Below are 17,975 nucleotides of genomic sequence, written 5' to 3' on the forward strand. Positions count from 1 at the left end.
GGAGATTTTTTTGTCTGTCTGAGCTGGGAGGAGGAGTTGAACTTGGTGACATTCTGTTTACACACCTGAGCAGTAATTCTAGTTTTGCCCAAAATGATGGCAAATTCAGTTGAAAAAGTGGCATATGTGGAAAGAGCAAAGCTCAGGTTTTGGCCATGTTCTCATTGTTGATTTACTGTTCATAAAGTAGAAGAAAAGAAATGACAGAGAAGAAAAAAAATGCCACACAGCCTTGGGTAAAGGGAGATAGATTTCAGTGGAGAAATGCACTTTATGTTATGCTGTAATATTTTGAGATAAAATTACTTGGAGAATAAAAACTGATAGAATGGGTAACAGGTTAAAGTGGAGGAAGAGATCATACAGTAATGGTTGTAAATACCGTTGTTACTGAACCAAGAGGTGAAAAATGGAGTTGTTGAAGTGACAAGCATGCATTGTCTTGATTCTTAGAAAGATTCATGTTTAATTCTCTCTGATCAGAAGAAATAATAATCTTAATTTACTATTTTAATCATTGTTTTTCTTAATCATTTATTTACATGTGGAATATAAACTGTCAAGTATTTTCATTCAATAATTATGATTCATACATATTAAATTCAGAAGAAACAATTAAATCATCAAGCCATATCTGCCGTGTATCCTAAACTCTCAAATTTCATCAGCAAAAAATTGTTTGACTCAAACATAATTCATGTTTGGTTATAGCACTTCTTGCAGAAAACATCCAGTCTTGTTTGTGGATTAAAAATCCACCATTTCCCCGAGAGTGTTACAAAAGTTTATCATCTCCCTTCACTTCTGCTAAAATCTTCTAAAATGGCAACTATGACTTCCAAATGGAACCTCTCTCTCTTCAGATTCCATCATTGCTTCTTTTGTATTTTTTGCCTTAAAAAAAGCCCTTTTCTATTAAGCACTTCTTGACAAGTGTTAAGGGTCAAGGGACCGAGGTAATAACTCCTCGAATTCCTTAACGATCCCCTTTGTCTCACTAGAGACAGAAGGGGTTTAAGGGGAAAGAAGAAATTCACACCTCGGTCTGCGTTTGGGAAACTAAAACAAACTTTTAATAAACAATAAATCCACACCACTATACACTACTATACATATGCACAAACCAAGAAAGAGAAAAAAACGAAGAAGAGAGGACTTAGATAACACAGTTCTTAACAGTCTTGTTCAAGGTCAGTGCTCTGGGCAGGCACCCAGCAGCGAGGTGCGAGTAAAGACTCCGCAGCTGCAGACAGAGGAAGTAGAATCCTTCTCGCGGCGAGACAGGGCGGGGAGAAACCCCCGCGGAGCAAGGAAACTGCAGGGAAATGGGCACAAAACGGCTGGGGGGCCGAATGTCCTACCCCAGTTAAAACGGCTGGGAGTCCGAATGTCTCACCCGATTTCAGACGAGACTCACGGCAGGAATAGTTCACAGTCTGTGATCCTCCACCCACAGGGGTGCAGGCCCTCAGCTCTCAGGCCTGGTCGTTTGACAGGTCGGGCCTAGTCGGGCCTCATCGGGCCTAGTTGGGCCAGCAGAGTCGCAGGAGCTGAAGTCCGTGAAGCGTCTGGAGTCCAAGAGAGTGACACTCCCCCTGCCTGCTGCTTTTAAAGGCTCCCGACGTAACGTTACGTTCACCCAACTCTCTTAACCAATTAAATGCGGAGTTATTGTACTGCATGGAATAATTCCTATTTGTCCATTTCCCCAAACAAGGAAGCTTCAGCTCAAACCAGAACTTTTCTATTAAGCACTTCTTGACAAGTAAGATGGTCTTAAACTGTAACACACAAAGTCATTATTCAACCTTCTTCTTGATAAGCTGTACAGATTCTACTTTAAGTCTTTTGATGTAATAAAACTTTCAACAGCCTTGCAAGTATTCTAGGGGAGATAGAGGAGTTATTTCTGCATTTTTTTTACTTCTTCTGACCATCGAATTGCTCCAGCTAAATACACTTTTCTAGTATTTGCCTCACTGATGCAAAAGTTACAGGTCTTCCTCTTGTGTCCTCCTGTTATTCCTAGTCTATAATGCACTGCTCCTTTTTGGACTTGCCAGTATAGTTCTAGGGTCACTCTGTGGTTTCCAGTTCACAACATTTACTGGCATATACGAGAGCAGCTAGTTAGCCTTTCTTTTCTTTTACCCACCAAATCTGAGATAAAGGTACTTGTTAGAATCAAATTACATTGATGCTTTTATAACAGTGATGAAGAAGGCTAGATTATTTTCTGCAGAGTTTTTTTTGGAGCCAAGACTCACCTTGGAAACGAAGACCAAAATTGAAGAAAATAGTATCAATTATGTAGATTGCAACAGTAATAATATCACATAAAACCCCCTATTTCTTCAGAGTTGTTGTTAAAAAAAAACAAACCCTAAAATAATAATACGGTTCAAGAGAGATACATAATTGTAAAAGGTGAAAAAAATTGTAAATGAGCCAAGTGCTGTTCTGTTTCTGTTTCACTCACAGTGTTCCAGAAGGCCAGTGGAAGATCTGTCTAATATGCCATTGAAGTGATTGAGATAATGTACAAGCCTGTGAATGCTCCCTAGAAATAAAATATTTTTCAGGTAGCATTCTAATGTATAGGAAAATTCAGGAAGCATTTTATAAATCATTCAAGGCAGAGTCCCCAGAAGGAAAGCTGAATAAAAACTATTTCAGTCTTACACGTTCAATTTTTGTAATGGTTTTACAGTAGCTGATAGAATACCATTTCCTACCAAGCTAGTTTTCAAATATCATTACAGTAAATAGCTTTCCAAAAAGCTTCTGCTGTTGTACCAAAACATGCAAATATCTCTCTCACCCATTGTCCTAATAAAACAGGAACAAGCATCAAAGAAAACAGAAAAACAATATTTAAACATCATCATCAAATGCTTCTTTGCTTACTATTTTTGTTCTGAGAATGACATTTCAGTACTTTGAATAAACCAGATACAAGCATTTTTAAGATCATGATCCAGTGATTGACAGGTAACAACAATCATTATTGTCTTTACTAGTAAAGAGCACTGGGTTCAAAAAATAATGATATTAAGATCCAGAAGGAAGATATCGCCACATCTATTAATTTTCTAATCATCTGTAATAATTTTTATTCCTCTGTGTGTGGTATCACTTATCATGATAATAGAATGAAATCTTCTTGCACAAGTATTTAACAATCTAAAGCCAGATATCTCCAGCCATAGAAATGCCATGTGATCCATGTGGTCATTCCTCTGACCACAAACCCATAATTTGAAACTGAAATCTGATATGCCTTTATTTGTGGATATACCCTTATTCATGATGCAATTATCTGTGATACCAGCATATACACAAAGTTAGAGGGAAGATACGATTTGTGCTACAAACACACTACAGTGATTCAACTCATGCTTTTTTCCCATCTTAGAGAGAAACATGGGGACACTTATCAAACACTGAAAATCTTCAAAACACATGGAAAATTCTTAAAATTGTTCTGTAATATTGATAGTAGACTAAAACTAGTTTAAATAAAATAAAAATTCAAAATCTACACATGACATTCGGTCAGACTAATTAGCACTAGAAATAGAAGACTGAGGAATAACCAGCAAGTAATTAAAGATAAAAGGCTATCTATGGTGGTGTTATTATACATAGTAAAAATGAAGGAGTGCCATTGGGCACTGCTACAGATTTGTTTTAGGGACTTATGTACAGGAGTGTATTATGTAACTTATATGAAATAATTGTTTTACTGTACATAACAATGGAAAAATATCAGCTGAGATACTGTATCAAGGACTTAACTTTTCAAGGTGGGTAAAAATTTCAAGGAGAACATGTATCATGTGGAAAAGAAGACTTCCAAGGAAAAACTAGAAAGATGAAATGCATTTGTGTGAAAGAAACTTGAGGGAGAGGCAAAGTAAATTGTTTTTAGTATGTAAAAGGTTGTTGCAAAGAGGAAAAGATCAAATTGCCTTTTTCAATGGGGTTATTAATGTTTGCAGTAGAGCACAGCAAAGAAATCTTATTAGAATCAATAACTGTTTTCACAAACAAGTCATTCTACTAGATGATACAGCACTTGAAAAGTATTTGAAAATGTCAGCATTTATATAATGCTTGGTGCTTCTGTTGTTGATAGATGGGGGAAAGGGCTGTTTACAATGATGAAATAAGTTGACACTGCAAAATTTCATTTGATATAGACTCATTAAAAAATCACATTTAAGTCATTCAGCTGATTTTCAGAATGGTAACATCTTTTGAAATTCATGTGCTTTGTATTTCAGTTTGGTATGCGAATGTTCCACGTATAGCCAAAAAAACTGCTCCTGTCTTCTCTCAGTTTGGTTCTGTGGTGAAATTATTGGACAGCCATGCCTTCAGATTTACAACCTTAATTTCCCTTCTGGCTGTCATTGAAAATGAGCAGGATGGAAGGATGAACGAGCAGCTTTCCTGTATTTTCTAGGGTTTCTTTAATCTTCTCTTGCAGTAAGGCAATTCTGAGAAGTATTTTGAGTTTAGAATTATGCTGAATTTTATTTCACAGTGATCTTGTCAGTTATCTCTTTTCCTTCCTATTTAAGATCTGAAAATAAAGCTGGACAGACTTCCTCCCTTAATAAGATGACTTCATTAAAACATATTTTCTTTTCAGGAGAGGAAATAGGGAATACTGAATCAGTGTAGATTTTTTTTTTTAAATGTAGACGGTCCCCCAACCTAGCAGCTCCTAAAGTTATACTGTGCTGGAACAGCCTTGATACCTGGGCAAGAAAGATCAGTAGCTTTTTAGTACTTGTTGCTCATTGTATACCTTCTTGTAGTGTTACAAAGCAGCATTTAATGCTTCCTTATGCAATATATGTGTGTTAGGTGTAGTGGTCTGAAGATAAACCATACTCGTAGAAGTGTTTGTTAGTTAAATTCTTGTGAAGGCCTATGCAATGTGTTTCAGTCCCTATTCAAAAGAAGCCTTGAGCATAAAGTAATTATTTCAATCTTGTAAATAGTGTTCTGTGAGCACCTCCAGATGTCTGGCAGACTCTACCTGAGATCCTTTAAAGAACACTAAACTAATCTTCAGTAGTTTATATATACTTCTTAAAGGTTTTTATTTATAAGTTGCCATAGAATACTTTCTTACATACATTTTTGTTTCTTCCCTTAAAAAAAAAAAGTCTCTGCAGTTTTAGTTGTATGATATTTTGTGATCTGCTTTTGATTCTGCATGTATGCCTAAGTTTAACTAATGAGAATATTCATTCACAAGAATTATCAGAATTAGAAATGTCAGTATATATGGAATTGTCCTTCAGTTACCAGTTATGCACCAGCCATTCAGTTAAACCAGCCAAAAAAGTTCACTTAGTGAGGAACATTCTGTACAAATGCCTTAATATTTTTTTCTGAAATTGGTGAAATTTCTTGTAGGCGACTAAATAACAACGAATTTTCAGTCCTGGAAGCTACAGGAATCTTCAAGAAACTTCCTCAGCTGCGTAAAATGTAAGTGCAACTTCAGTGTCTTCGTCTATTCAGATTAGCATGGTAGCTCCTTGCTGTGTTTCTCCACCTTTCTTAGTTGTTATTTATAAAAGATTCAGTATATTCTAATCAAAAACCAAGAATGGGTTTAAATTAATCACTGAGGTAGGTCAGAGTTAGCAGGTCTTCTCTATGGGACTAAGCACTGCCAGCAACAGTTTCTCCATGGTGCATAGCTCCAGCACCTTCACTGCAGTGTCCAGCCAACTGGTCTGTTATGCAGCCACCGCAGGGAGTTAACAGTAAAAGCTGCTCAAAAAAGGTTCCAGTAATCTTTTGTAACTTCCTATACTACTCCCTAACCGGGCAATTTTGCCTCTTTCAGCACGTTCAAGATAGATATGCCTTTGATTCTGTGCTTCATTAAACTGTCATTAAATGATGGGAAATCAAAATTAAATGACTGAGGAAAAAATGGTTTGGTGGCGCATCCATGTAAGTCCATGTCCACAGTTCATGTACTAAGAAGAGTTTATAGTATTACCGGTTGCAGCCATTACTAAAAATAAATCTATGAAAATCTTTTCTTTTGCTTGTTTTAAAAACATATTTGTTGGTAGATCATTTAGTTAGATTTAGTGACTCTGTGTTCAATCTTTTAAGGATTAAATCCAAATATGAATAGTAAATGAAGAAAAATGCAAGTAACAATGTATCAGATAAGTGAAAATGACTGCTTTGTAGTCACCAAGTTACTACTGTTTGTAAAAGATTAGTGTACATTACTAGTGACCGAAATCTCAAGGGGAGCTTTATCCAGATCCTTGCTGGCAGTCATAATCTCAATTAGTTAATTATTTATTACTTAATTTTTAGTTAGTAGTCAAAGATCAAAAAAGAAAACCCAAACCAAACAAAAATCAACTTTTCTTTTGACCTATCCACTTGAGTATACCTTGGCACTTCAGATTGGGCTGAGATACTTAAAAAATGTAGGAATGTCTGGCACAGCATTGTTCTGGTGTTGTGCAGTAGATACCCAGATTTCTCCATTCCTCAAGGGCCTCAGATTAGCACTTTTTATAGATGCAGAGTACCTTTGAAATAGGTACTTGATGTGACATACTTGCACATGCACACACATGTCAGTTCTTCATATTTAAGAAAAACGGAAAAAAGGGAATATGCTCTCAGTAATTACATATTTTCAGGTGATAAATGTAGCTTAGTAAACATGTAATGTCATCTAAAGCTGAGGTGTTCAAAAGGAGAAGACAAAAGACAGGAAAGGAAGAATAGTAATAGGTCTTAGTATAGCTTTCTGCTGGAACTTTGAAGAGCTTTGAAAACTGGGTAATTGAGGAAGGACAGAAGGAGGAAATGTTAATGAACAATTAGCATTTTTAGTAATACTGCTCTGTAGCTTCCTTAATATAGTTATGAGAAGTTAAAACAGACTTCAGTTCTTCAATTCAGGGAATAATACAGTGCCTGGTTAAGCATGACTGGAAAGCAGTGAGGTAGTGATGTTACAGAGACACAATACAAGGGAATTCTGTATTTTTGCGAAGCTCATATTTCTTCTGGAGTTTCAAATAGGTGCAAAGGTCTTTGTGCACAGATGTCACTGAAAAATTGGGGCCTATTTAATTGATTTGATGGTTCATCAGTAATAAAGCACATATATGCACTGCATCATTGATTAGCTATGCAACATTAATCCTTAAAATATCCCTGTGAAGTGGATGAAGTACTATCCACGTTACACCAGGAATAAGTAAGATTTTAGGAAACTAAAGGCTTGACACATAGAAGCCAGCCAAGATGAGAAATAATGAGTTTCTAGTCTTATGCAGCTCCTTACAGGAGACTAAATGGCGCCACTGTGAAACAAAATGAAAGCAATGATTGCAGACATTGTCTACCTAGAATTTAGTAAAGCCTTTGACACTGTTTCCCACAGCATCCTCCTGGAGAAAATGGCTGCTCATGGCTTGGATGAGCGTACGCTTTGCTGGGTAAAAAACTGACTGGATGGCCAAGCCCAGAGAGTGGTGGTGAATGGAGTCAAATCTAGTTGGTGGCCAGTCACAAGTGGTGTTCCACAGAGCTCAGTGGTGGGGCCTGTTCTCTTGAACATCTTTATCAGTGATGAGGAGTTCGAATGCACTCTCGATAATTCTGCAGGTGACACCAAGTTGGGTGGAAATGTTGATATGTTTGAGGGTAGGGAGGCTCTACAGAGGGATCTGGACAAGCTGGATCAATTGTCAGTTGAGACCAGTTGTATGAAGTTCAACAAGGCTGAGTGCCACATCCTGCCCTTGGGTCACAACAACCCTTTGCAATGCTACAGGCTGGTTGACAGCTGGGTAAATATGAGCCAGCAGTGTGCCCAGGTGGCCAAGAGGTGGTGTGGCCATCAGGAGTAGGGAAGTGATTACCCCCCTGTACTCAGCACTGGTGAGGCCACACCTCAGATACTGGGTTCAGTTTTGGGCACCTCAGCACAAGAAGGACATTTAGGTGCTGAAGCATGTCCAGAGAAGAGCAATGAAGCTGGTGGAGGGTTTAGAGAACAAATCTTATGAGGAGCAGCTGCAGGAACTGGGGTTTAGTCTGGAGAAAAGGAGGCTGAGGAGATACCCTTGTGTGGTGTTGTGTATGTATGCTGTTTTATATATAGTACAGACACCTACCCATTTGGGGTGTAATTTTTCCATATTTCAACTAAAAACCATAAACACCAAATATTTTGGCAGTATTTTAGATCATTTTCCCACTTTTTAATCTGTTTTGCATGCAAATTGCGGATAAATGAATTATTTTGTTTATAAAGCCTCCTTTTTAAGTAATGTCATAAATGATTAACATTTCATGTACTGTTTACATTCACACATTTCATTTACATATGTTGCTGTTTATACAGTTTTCTTATATTTGTGCCTACCAAGATGAAATAAAGAAATCAGAGTGGTTAGTTGTGCTGGTACACATACAGTATCATTTTCTTATTCATTCATCTAATAATGCTACAAGGACTACAGGCATGAAAAAAAATACACAATCACTGAGAAGATTCAGAATTATGAAAATGTGTTCTTGTGTGGTGGCAGCATGGAGTAGGTAATTGCCATTATTTAAAAACATCTTCCAAAGACTGCTTTAAAAATCTTTACTTCTTTGGTTTGCAGGACATTGAAATTTGCTTTATTGGTTCAACGTTGAACAATATGTTTGTTGCTTTTATATAATAAGAAATCATGTTTTTGTGGTTCTATTCATGTGTAATAGAAACCTAAGCAATAACAAGATCACAGATATTGAAGAAGGCGCATTTGACGGAGCCTCTGGTGTGAATGAACTACTGCTCACTAGTAACCGCTTGGAAAGTGTTCGACACAAAATGTTCAAAGGACTAGAAAGTCTCAAAACACTGTAAGTGTAATTATTTGGGTCTTTTCATTTTTCCTTTCTGCCAGGTATTTTTTAAAGAAATATCCTAAAATATTTTATTTTGGAAGATTATTTTGGAGGTTCTATTTTAGCTATGATTATTCTTGGGTTTTGTTTCTATTTTACAAAAAGTTATCACACATTATTTGAATTCATTAATTATCAATTATGAATATAATGTAGCTGAGTTTTTCGTTGTGGTTACTTGACTACAGATATTATGAGTCCTGTAAAATGGTGATGTGGTTGAGAATGGGTAAACATCCCGCTATAGAAATGGAAATGGGAATAATCATCTGCTTCAAAGTAACACAATTTTGCATGGGAATTACACATTTTATGTAATGTAGTCTGATTCAATTCAGCTCAACCATTAATGGGAATTTTGCTAGAGGAAAAAGTTATTCTGGATATTTAAACGCGGGAAATGATTCTCTCCTAAGTAATTTTAATGTCATTTCAACATTGAAGGGAGAAGTAAAAACACTATAGCGAATGTACTCATTTCATTCTTTCCGTGAAGGCAGGTTAGCTCTTTCCACTCAAAATGAAGATGTTTATACAATTCACAACTTCTAGGCCTTCTTCAGAGAGCCTGGCCTTCTGATCAGCAGAGCAGAGCCAAGATTATGGTCTTTGGGGCTTCAGCTGTCCAGAGACATTAGGTATTTTTAATAAATCAGGCCTATCATTTCTAACTTTGCATTTAAAGCTGTTAAAATTGTTAGAAGCAGCTATTTTTAGACCAGAGCATGGGGAAAATATTGATTTATTGATGGACAGATAGGAGAACAGCAAATTTTAAAGCTCATATGTTTTACAGAAATTCTTTAGAAGAGCTGTTTCTTGCTTAGCATTCTGAATTTTTTTCTAAATTCTAGAGTCATGCTGAGGAGCCAGGGTAGCCTGCTTTCATTTAATTGAAATGCTTGAGAATGTAGTAGAAATTGTTTCTAGAATTTATCCTAAGAAAATTCAGGTTGAAAGGGCCTCAGGAGGAGATCAGCTGGTGTAACCTTCTGCTCCATGCAAATAGCAGTGCTGGAGTCATTCGGCCGGGAAACATGAAGCGGGGGCTGCAGTGTGTCTCTGATTTGGGTAATTTCAATTAATTTAATTTGTCAATTAACAGGCTCGTAGTTACTGATTCTAGTATTGAAAGAAAAAAAAAGCAGAAATGTTTAGGGGAAACACCTCTGGCCTCTGTGAAACCTGCCCACTCGCCTTTCTGTTTTCCAATCGTCTCCATTCACACTGCACTCAGACCCTTCAAGTGAGGTGACAGGCGGCACAGGGGTCCCTGCACTTGTGGTTCCTCCACCAGCAGCAGTCCCTTGGAGTCATACCTCTTGGCCCTTGCTCAGGCCACCCCATCAACTACAGCCCCTGCTTGGGCCAAGCTAAGAAAGGCTGATACTTCATTTCTCAGGATGCTGAGGAGCAACCGTGTGAGCTGTGTGGGAAACGACAGCTTCACGGGCCTGAGCTCAGTCCGCCTGCTCTCGCTGTATGACAACCAAATCACCACCGTGGCACCTGGCTCCTTCGATACACTGCATTCACTCTCGACGCTGTAAGTCACATTCATGTTTTACCTTATCGAAATTTAAACCTCTAATATTTGGGGACATTTCTGTCAATGGTTTACTGTATAATTTCACATCGTGATATAAAGTTAAGGGAAAGAAAGACTTCACAGAGGGATTTTTGAGAAGGTTTGCTGTCTGGACTGTCTTGGATGCATGAAGAGTATGTCTTCATGATACTCTTTGATGCAGCATGGAACTGGTTTCCAGAAGTGCCTGAGAAGGCAGGAAAAGCATCCTGCTTGCCTCCCTGATGGAAGCCCACCGATCTGAGCCACGGTAAAAGGCCGTGTTTGGGCTAGGCATTGCACAATCACAGCTGGTCAAATCACTGTGTTGTCTGTCTTTCTGCCCATGCCGTCCAATTATTATCTTAAATTTCCTTGGCCTTCTGAAGATCTTAATTCCATAGGTATCTCATAGTGAAGCTCTAATTTCATCCTCTATAAAAAGAATCATCCATTTTTCATTTAACCGTGATGTAATATAAGGGAAGTGAAAATGGTGAGCAAAGCTGACACTCAGTTTATGAAAGAAATGCTTTTTATAGATAGTATCATTCAGGAAAGTACTTAATCCTGTTTTTACATAAAAAGTGACACTTTGCACCAAGTGACTAATTTGTGCGTATTAAGGATGACATGTTTATAAATAATGGAATTGTCGATAGGCTTGTGCTGAAGTAAGGAGATGCCAAAAGTACTGAGACTTCTAGAAGTAAATTCATCTTCATAACTGGCATGTAATCAACTTAGCTGTCACTTCAGATAGGAAACTTATTCTCTGGAGCAAATAAAAGATGGAAATCTTGAGATGACAAATTAATGGAATAGCTGTTGTCAGGTTAAAGCTAATAATGTAAAGTAATCAGCCTTCATCTCTATATGAAATTATTGCATTATCAGTACAGAGTGGCTTGACAATGTTAGGTCTTTGACAGTTTTAAATTATTTCTAAATTAGTTATATCAAGATTCACCACACAGAGCCTAAATTACAGCTTTCACCTATGGTTTGTACATAATATTGTTTGAAGAATTATATTTAAGCTTAGCTTTTTGAAAATAGAAATAGAATATTTTTCTGTGGCTCTCAGAAACCTCTTGGCCAACCCCTTCAATTGCAACTGCCATCTCGCATGGCTTGGAGACTGGCTAAGGAAGAAACGCATTGTGACGGGGAACCCTCGCTGCCAAAAACCTTACTTCCTCAAAGAGATTCCCATTCAGGATGTGGCAATTCAAGATTTTACATGTGATGATGGTAAGAAAATTAATATTTGAACTTTTTATAATTTCACCTTTCATACATGTAATTACATATGATTCCAATATAGATCCCAAAATGTTATGCTTTAAATAACTTCATCTACACTTCATGCGCAGTTTCTACATCAGTTTAAAAATCTTCCACCCATTTTTGGATGATCAGCATGCAGATGGCTATTGTATATATGCTTTCAAAAAGTTTATCTTGCCTATGTTCAGTACTGTAAATCATAATTTAGAGGAAATATGAAAATTAAAGAAATTGATCAAATCTTTCAATGACAATATTTTCAAATGCTGATGCTTGAATCAAGCTCTGTTTCAGGTTACTTGATCAAATAACATGCCATTTTGCTTGGTTAGTGACTTCCTCGACACTTAATTAAAAAAAAAAAAAGGCTGCTATCTTACATCTCTCTCATACGTGCTTCCGTTTATTGCCTTATTATTTTGTCAGTTTTCAAGGCTGTAACTTTTCTTGAAGGAGACTCCATTTATTTTTAATAATTTGTTGATTTTGAAAATTAACATATATTTTGCTTTATTATCTTTCATTTTAAGTTTTGTACTTTCTTTAATGATCTTTCTTTTCCATATAATAGCATTTTTACCTAGTATAACAGCATTGTACTAATTGAAACTCACTTAAAATTTAAATTCTTGGAGTGATGGTTTACAGAGATGACTTAATGTTTTGCTTATAGGAATTCCAGGTGGGATGTTACTACTAATACTCAAGCGACATTTGTTTAGCAAGCTTAGCATCCATTTCTTTTTATTGACTAGGAAATGATGACAATAGCTGCTCTCCAATGTCCCGCTGTCCCGCAGAATGTACTTGCCTAGACACAGTAGTTCGCTGCAGCAACAAAGGCCTAAAAGCTTTGCCAAAAGGCATCCCAAAAGACGTAACTGAACTGTAAGTGGCACGCTTTTTAAATTATTATTATTTTATGAAAATCAGTCAGATTTATATTGTCAGGTTCAAGGATGAGAGGAGAAGAAAATGAAGAATTGGATTTGGTAGATCAGTTGAAATTCATTAATGTACCACTTTATAAAGATTTGCACAATATCTTGAGAAACTTGAGGTTAAGTTTGAACTAGGAATGCTCTGTAAGTCCCCAAACACTGTAAGAACTGTTACTGAAAAGCTTTAAAAATATGTGTTTATAAAGTTGTACTTACTCCCAGAATTTGTACCCCCAGCACTGAACCATCATATAACTAAATGTGGATATCATGTTACAGTGGGTTAAATTATGGACAACAGTGAATCTGGTTTATCTATGGTCACTGTTTAGGATGGAGTGAGAAGTTCAATCACATGAAAAATCAATAAGAAGACCATGTTTTCATAACAAATGTATTTTCATAATAAACATGGTTCTGTGATATTTCAAAAACATTGGTTTTAATAGAAAGTCTTACTTTTCATATAGACAGTCGTATACAATCTGAGATATTTTATTAATCTCTTTACATTTTTATATGAGAAAAATGGTTAAGGTAGCATTTAGTGAAAAGATATAATTTGAATATGCAGATGGACAGTAACATTGCTGTAAAAAAGAGCTTGCAAATGACATATTGGTTGAAGATAATAACTGAAACAACTACTCATAAGACTAGATAAGTCAATTTTTATGCTTTATGAAGGAGACAATATAAACCACAAATATGGGTTATTCATTTGTTTTGAATGTTTAGCAAATAGGTCACAAGACTGAAAGAAATAGAAATTATTGACAAGAAAAAGTTGAGTTTGTAATACATATGGCAAGTATTTAATACTCAATTTCTAATGCTTCGTAATGACTGATTAATGTTGTGCTTTTTCAGAAGACATCACAACTATGTATCTTATGTCACTAAAACAGTTTTATTGTTTTATTATTTGGTATTATATAGAAAATTCTGAAAAGTCTGTACTAGTTTGATGCTTAATAGCATCAAAAAGGTTTTAGTCATTAATGAATAGAAATTACTAAGAATTGAAATTAGCACACAGCTATACAAACCTAAAACTTAACTTCATTAGGTTTTGGTGTTACTTTTTTTTCCTCAAATAGAAGGTGACTTAATTAAATCTAATCTAGCCTAATAAGTACAATTTGACAGTGTAAGGGCATCAGTGCAATATAAAATTAAGCAGCTAAAAAGAGATATTTTTGGAATTGCAAATGGAATCCTGACTGTGACTGAAAAGTCATTTGTGTACAATTTTGTATGCTTTAATTAGAGTCTAACCATGCAATTTAGCATATTTTTCAAAAGGATAATGGAGGTGGTTCCTGTTAGTTGCATACTGATTGATTCTTCTTGTTCATTAGCATGCGGAACCCTTCCAAGATGTACTCTTCCTGTGTTTTTATGAAATATCTTAATAGTTGCTTCATTTGAACAAGGAGGAATTTTTATCAGCCAAGTGGATTCTTGTAGTACTTTAGTTCTAATGAAACTAAAGCAATATATCCTAATTTATTGGTTGATAAAAGAATATTCTCGGAATACTTACTCTTTCAAAAAGTTTAAATGTTGATAGTTTCTTCTTTAATAATTAAGTGTATGAGCCTATGCTCCCTTCACCAACATTTATGTAATGTCATTAAGATAGTGTCAGCGTAAATTTTGATGAGATAGAGATTTTGGATTTGGCAAGCAGCCCTGAGGAAGGCATGGTCCAAAGGTGAGGGGAAGGGAGGAGAAAAGGCAAAAGCTTTTTTGATTAGTTGTAGATAGTTACTTCATTAAGATTATCTGTGTTTCAGCCCCTCCAATTAGTCAAGACGGAAGTTTCCAAAAATGCTGCAGCATTCTTAAAGACATTAAGTTCAAAATTAATCTAAGAATTTCTCTATCAGAAGCTGCTCTTAAGTGTGTTCCAAGTATTTGGATGGCTAAATTATCTTCTTTGCATAAGGATAATGAGGGTGTAGTTTTTACTTGGGTTCCAGGGGACACAAGTAATACCACCATAATAACCCCATCAGCAAGTCATTTGCCCCAGTTGAGAAACTAAAGACCTTTAATCTTTCTGCCACTGTCTGCTCCGTTTCAGAGAATCAGGTAAATTCAGCATTTCTTATCATCTCTAATCTGCACGCCTTGTTACGTGAAGAGCCCCTCCACTTGCCCTTTGTAATGGCTGGCTGCACACTGGAAGCTTTTTAGGCAAGGCTTGTTACCTTCCTTTGCCTGTAACTCAGGTGCCAATACAGTTTGATGGCTCTGTACCTGTTAACTCTAAGGATGAATATGGCTATTATTGAGAATTATGAGGGTGGAAGAACAAGCAATATAATACAGGAGCTGTAAACCTACAAATAGGGGGAAAAAAGAAAATCTAACTTTTCTAGTGAAGGGTGATTAATAACTGTCTTTAGTCCCTAACATAACCCATAGGAACAGGCTTCTAGTATGTCATGCCTGATGTATCATGAAATATGCAGGGAGAAATTAGGGAAGGTGACCTGGACAGCAGGCATGACAAATTAATTTACTGTTAAAGCTGGCACAAGCCCTTGCTGTATCTACTGTGGAGGACTACCTCTGCAATGTCAGGCTCTGTTTCTATTTACAATACCTCAAAATCCGCGTTTACTGTGACCTGCAGAAGTCAGATTTACTTTTCACCTATAAGTGTGTGTGAAAAGGAAATGATAAAGACCTCATTTTGCAGAGTCTTTATGGAATAATAGAAAATACTATGTAAGAGCTGGTTGTTACTACTGTTACTTCATAATATTCATATTATCTGCTTCAATAGCATTTGGATTTTAGGGTACAGGTCCTACAGATACATCTCTAAAAACCAAAATTCATAAGAAAGGTTTCTAATAAAACTGAAAGAGTATGTATTCATTCATTATTGACCTTACTATTGGATTCTAAGATTAGTGGATGAAGGTGCTACTGTTTTAATGAAAAACATAATGCTCTGTGTTTTATTTTTCTATTTTAGTTATTTGGATGGAAATCAGTTTACCCTTGTTCCAAAAGAGCTTTCCAACTACAAGCATTTAACACTCATGTAAGTAGTTTTAGAGCAACATTCTTTATTGGAATGAAAAAAAAACAAAAACTCACAAAATATCCTTCTCCATTATACCTGGTTTTAGTTATAAGAAATAAAACCATAAAATGTCTTACATCTTTTAGCAAATATAATGACCACATTTTATAATGGAAGATATTTTATTCTAATTACCACATCCTACATATAATATAGTCAGCCACATTTTTATGAACAGGGGTATTCCATTCCAGTGATTACATCACAAAGTAAATAAGCAGAAATTATAGTTAAGCTGAAAAGACATGTAAGATCTGACAAAGTTAGGCTAATTAGGGTAAGGTGTTAGGGTAGTACAGCATTTTGTTACATAATTCCCTAAAGGCACTAGAATTATTTCATTTAGAAAAGAAATAGTCTGTGATATGCTTCACTACATGGTGTAGCCCATACAGCTGTTGAAGCACTTGAATGTAACCCCTTCTTGTTTCTCCCCAATATTTTGACTTAATGATTTATGAGGAGAGTCTGTCTAGAATGCCTTACTCCCAACTCTATTGCTGACTGACTCTCTGATTTGAGCAAATCAGCAGCTGCTCTAAAATTTTTTGCCTCTACTTCATGAATGATTTGAATATGATTTCTGTATCTTGTGAGAGTACAGTTAGAGAAACTGGAAGACTGTCGCTGTAATTCCATGGCCTTTGTTAGGACTATAAAAATGCATACCAGCTGAGGCTGAACTGTGCAACTGTAAGCTGTGTGCGCTTTCATTATAATTAGATTAAAAAGTGGAGGGGAGTAACATTGCCTTAAATTTCTTTTTCACTGGGTTTAGAGCTTTGCTGCAAATATTGAAAATGGTTTGGCATTGAAAAACAAGATCTTAATTTCCTTTACTTCATGCTAGACAAAAGTGGTCATGGTCACAAATTTAGAAAAAAATATGTTTTCAAATTTTTTGTATTTTGCAAATAACATCAGAAAAAGAAACCTTGCAACATTCTCAAATGTGAACAGCATAGAACCTATCTGAAATCTTTGTGGATTGTTTAGGGAAGATGTACAAGAAGATCTAACCTGTACCACACAGAAAACATATACTTTTGAACCTCGGTACAAGAAGTAAGCATATAGGTTGGAGTGCGTGCAGTTACAGTATCACTGAGGACTGGATATATGTCTAGAGATGAGGTTAATTAGAGGCCTGTTGGCAAGGCTTCCATCACAGAGATTTTTGCCAGTCACAGCCAGAAATCGTGTACTTTACCTCCTAATCAGAAAATACGCAAAACAACTTGGCAGAAAAATGTAATACAATGAATTATAGATGAACAGTAAATAAAATGTAAATGAGATGAATATTACCAGTCTCTATCAGACCTGTGGTGCACATTATTGCAATCTCTTCTGGATGTATCCTCATACTACTGTTACAAAATTGAGAATGTTCCTCAGCTGTGCAGTACACTCTGTATAGTTCTTCTGTGGCCATACAAATCTCCTGAGTTCTAGATTAATAAAGAAAATTATTTATTTCTAACTTATTGTTTCTCTTTTGAATAGGTTGCTCTGTTATACTTGCCTAATATATTTATTATCATGAGTCAGTTGTCCAGTATGCTTTCATGAAATTTCAAGCAGAGAAATAGATATATTGCATAGCTATTCAAAAGTAGTTTTTAGTTAAAGTATCAAAGTCCCCTCAGAACCAAATGCTGTGTTGCAAAACAGAATACAGTAAACAATAGTGAAATAGTCAATATAAAATGAAAACTAAAGCACAATATGGGAATAAAGAACAACCAGTATTCACATTTAATACCGCTTCTTCAAAGCTGCTTTGAAGCTACCAGCATACCACTCCTGCTTCCATCATACTTATGCTTAAGATATTATTCATTAGAATATTGAACAAGAAGAAAGATGTTAAGGCTTTCTCTATAAATCTTAGATACTGTTCTGTGTCATAATAGCTCTGGGCTTTGATGTCTTCAGCATATAAGTGTTAAGTAGAGCACTGGATGATATTTACTGAGGTGTCAGGGACATGTCTAGAATGGTTTCCACTTTAAAACATCACTTTCATTTCTATAATTGGGTTCATATAGGATTGCATTATTAACTCAGTAGCATGATGGACATTGCTGTTTTAAAGGAATGC

The 17,975-nt window shown here is 36.0% G+C and overlaps 1 protein-coding gene across 1 annotated transcript in view; it reads left to right on the forward strand.

Annotated features, from left to right (window-relative positions):
* Positions 1–17,975, forward strand: part of SLIT2 (slit homolog 2 (Drosophila)) — a gene marked incomplete at its 5' end in the record, with an annotated part of 98,222 nt that overhangs the window by 36,568 nt on the left and 43,679 nt on the right. The window contains 6 exons of the mRNA XM_010142319.1: positions 5,434–5,508; positions 8,782–8,925; positions 10,373–10,516; positions 11,625–11,791; positions 12,583–12,715; positions 15,761–15,829. Coding sequence (XP_010140621.1) covers positions 5,434–5,508; positions 8,782–8,925; positions 10,373–10,516; positions 11,625–11,791; positions 12,583–12,715; positions 15,761–15,829 — 732 coding nt within the window. The remainder of the gene's footprint in view (positions 1–5,433; positions 5,509–8,781; positions 8,926–10,372; positions 10,517–11,624; positions 11,792–12,582; positions 12,716–15,760; positions 15,830–17,975) is intronic.

Source organism: Buceros rhinoceros, unplaced genomic scaffold, assembly GCF_000710305.1.
Source record: "Buceros rhinoceros silvestris isolate BGI_N320 unplaced genomic scaffold, ASM71030v1 scaffold7068, whole genome shotgun sequence".
NCBI classification, from domain to species: domain Eukaryota; kingdom Metazoa; phylum Chordata; class Aves; order Bucerotiformes; family Bucerotidae; genus Buceros; species Buceros rhinoceros.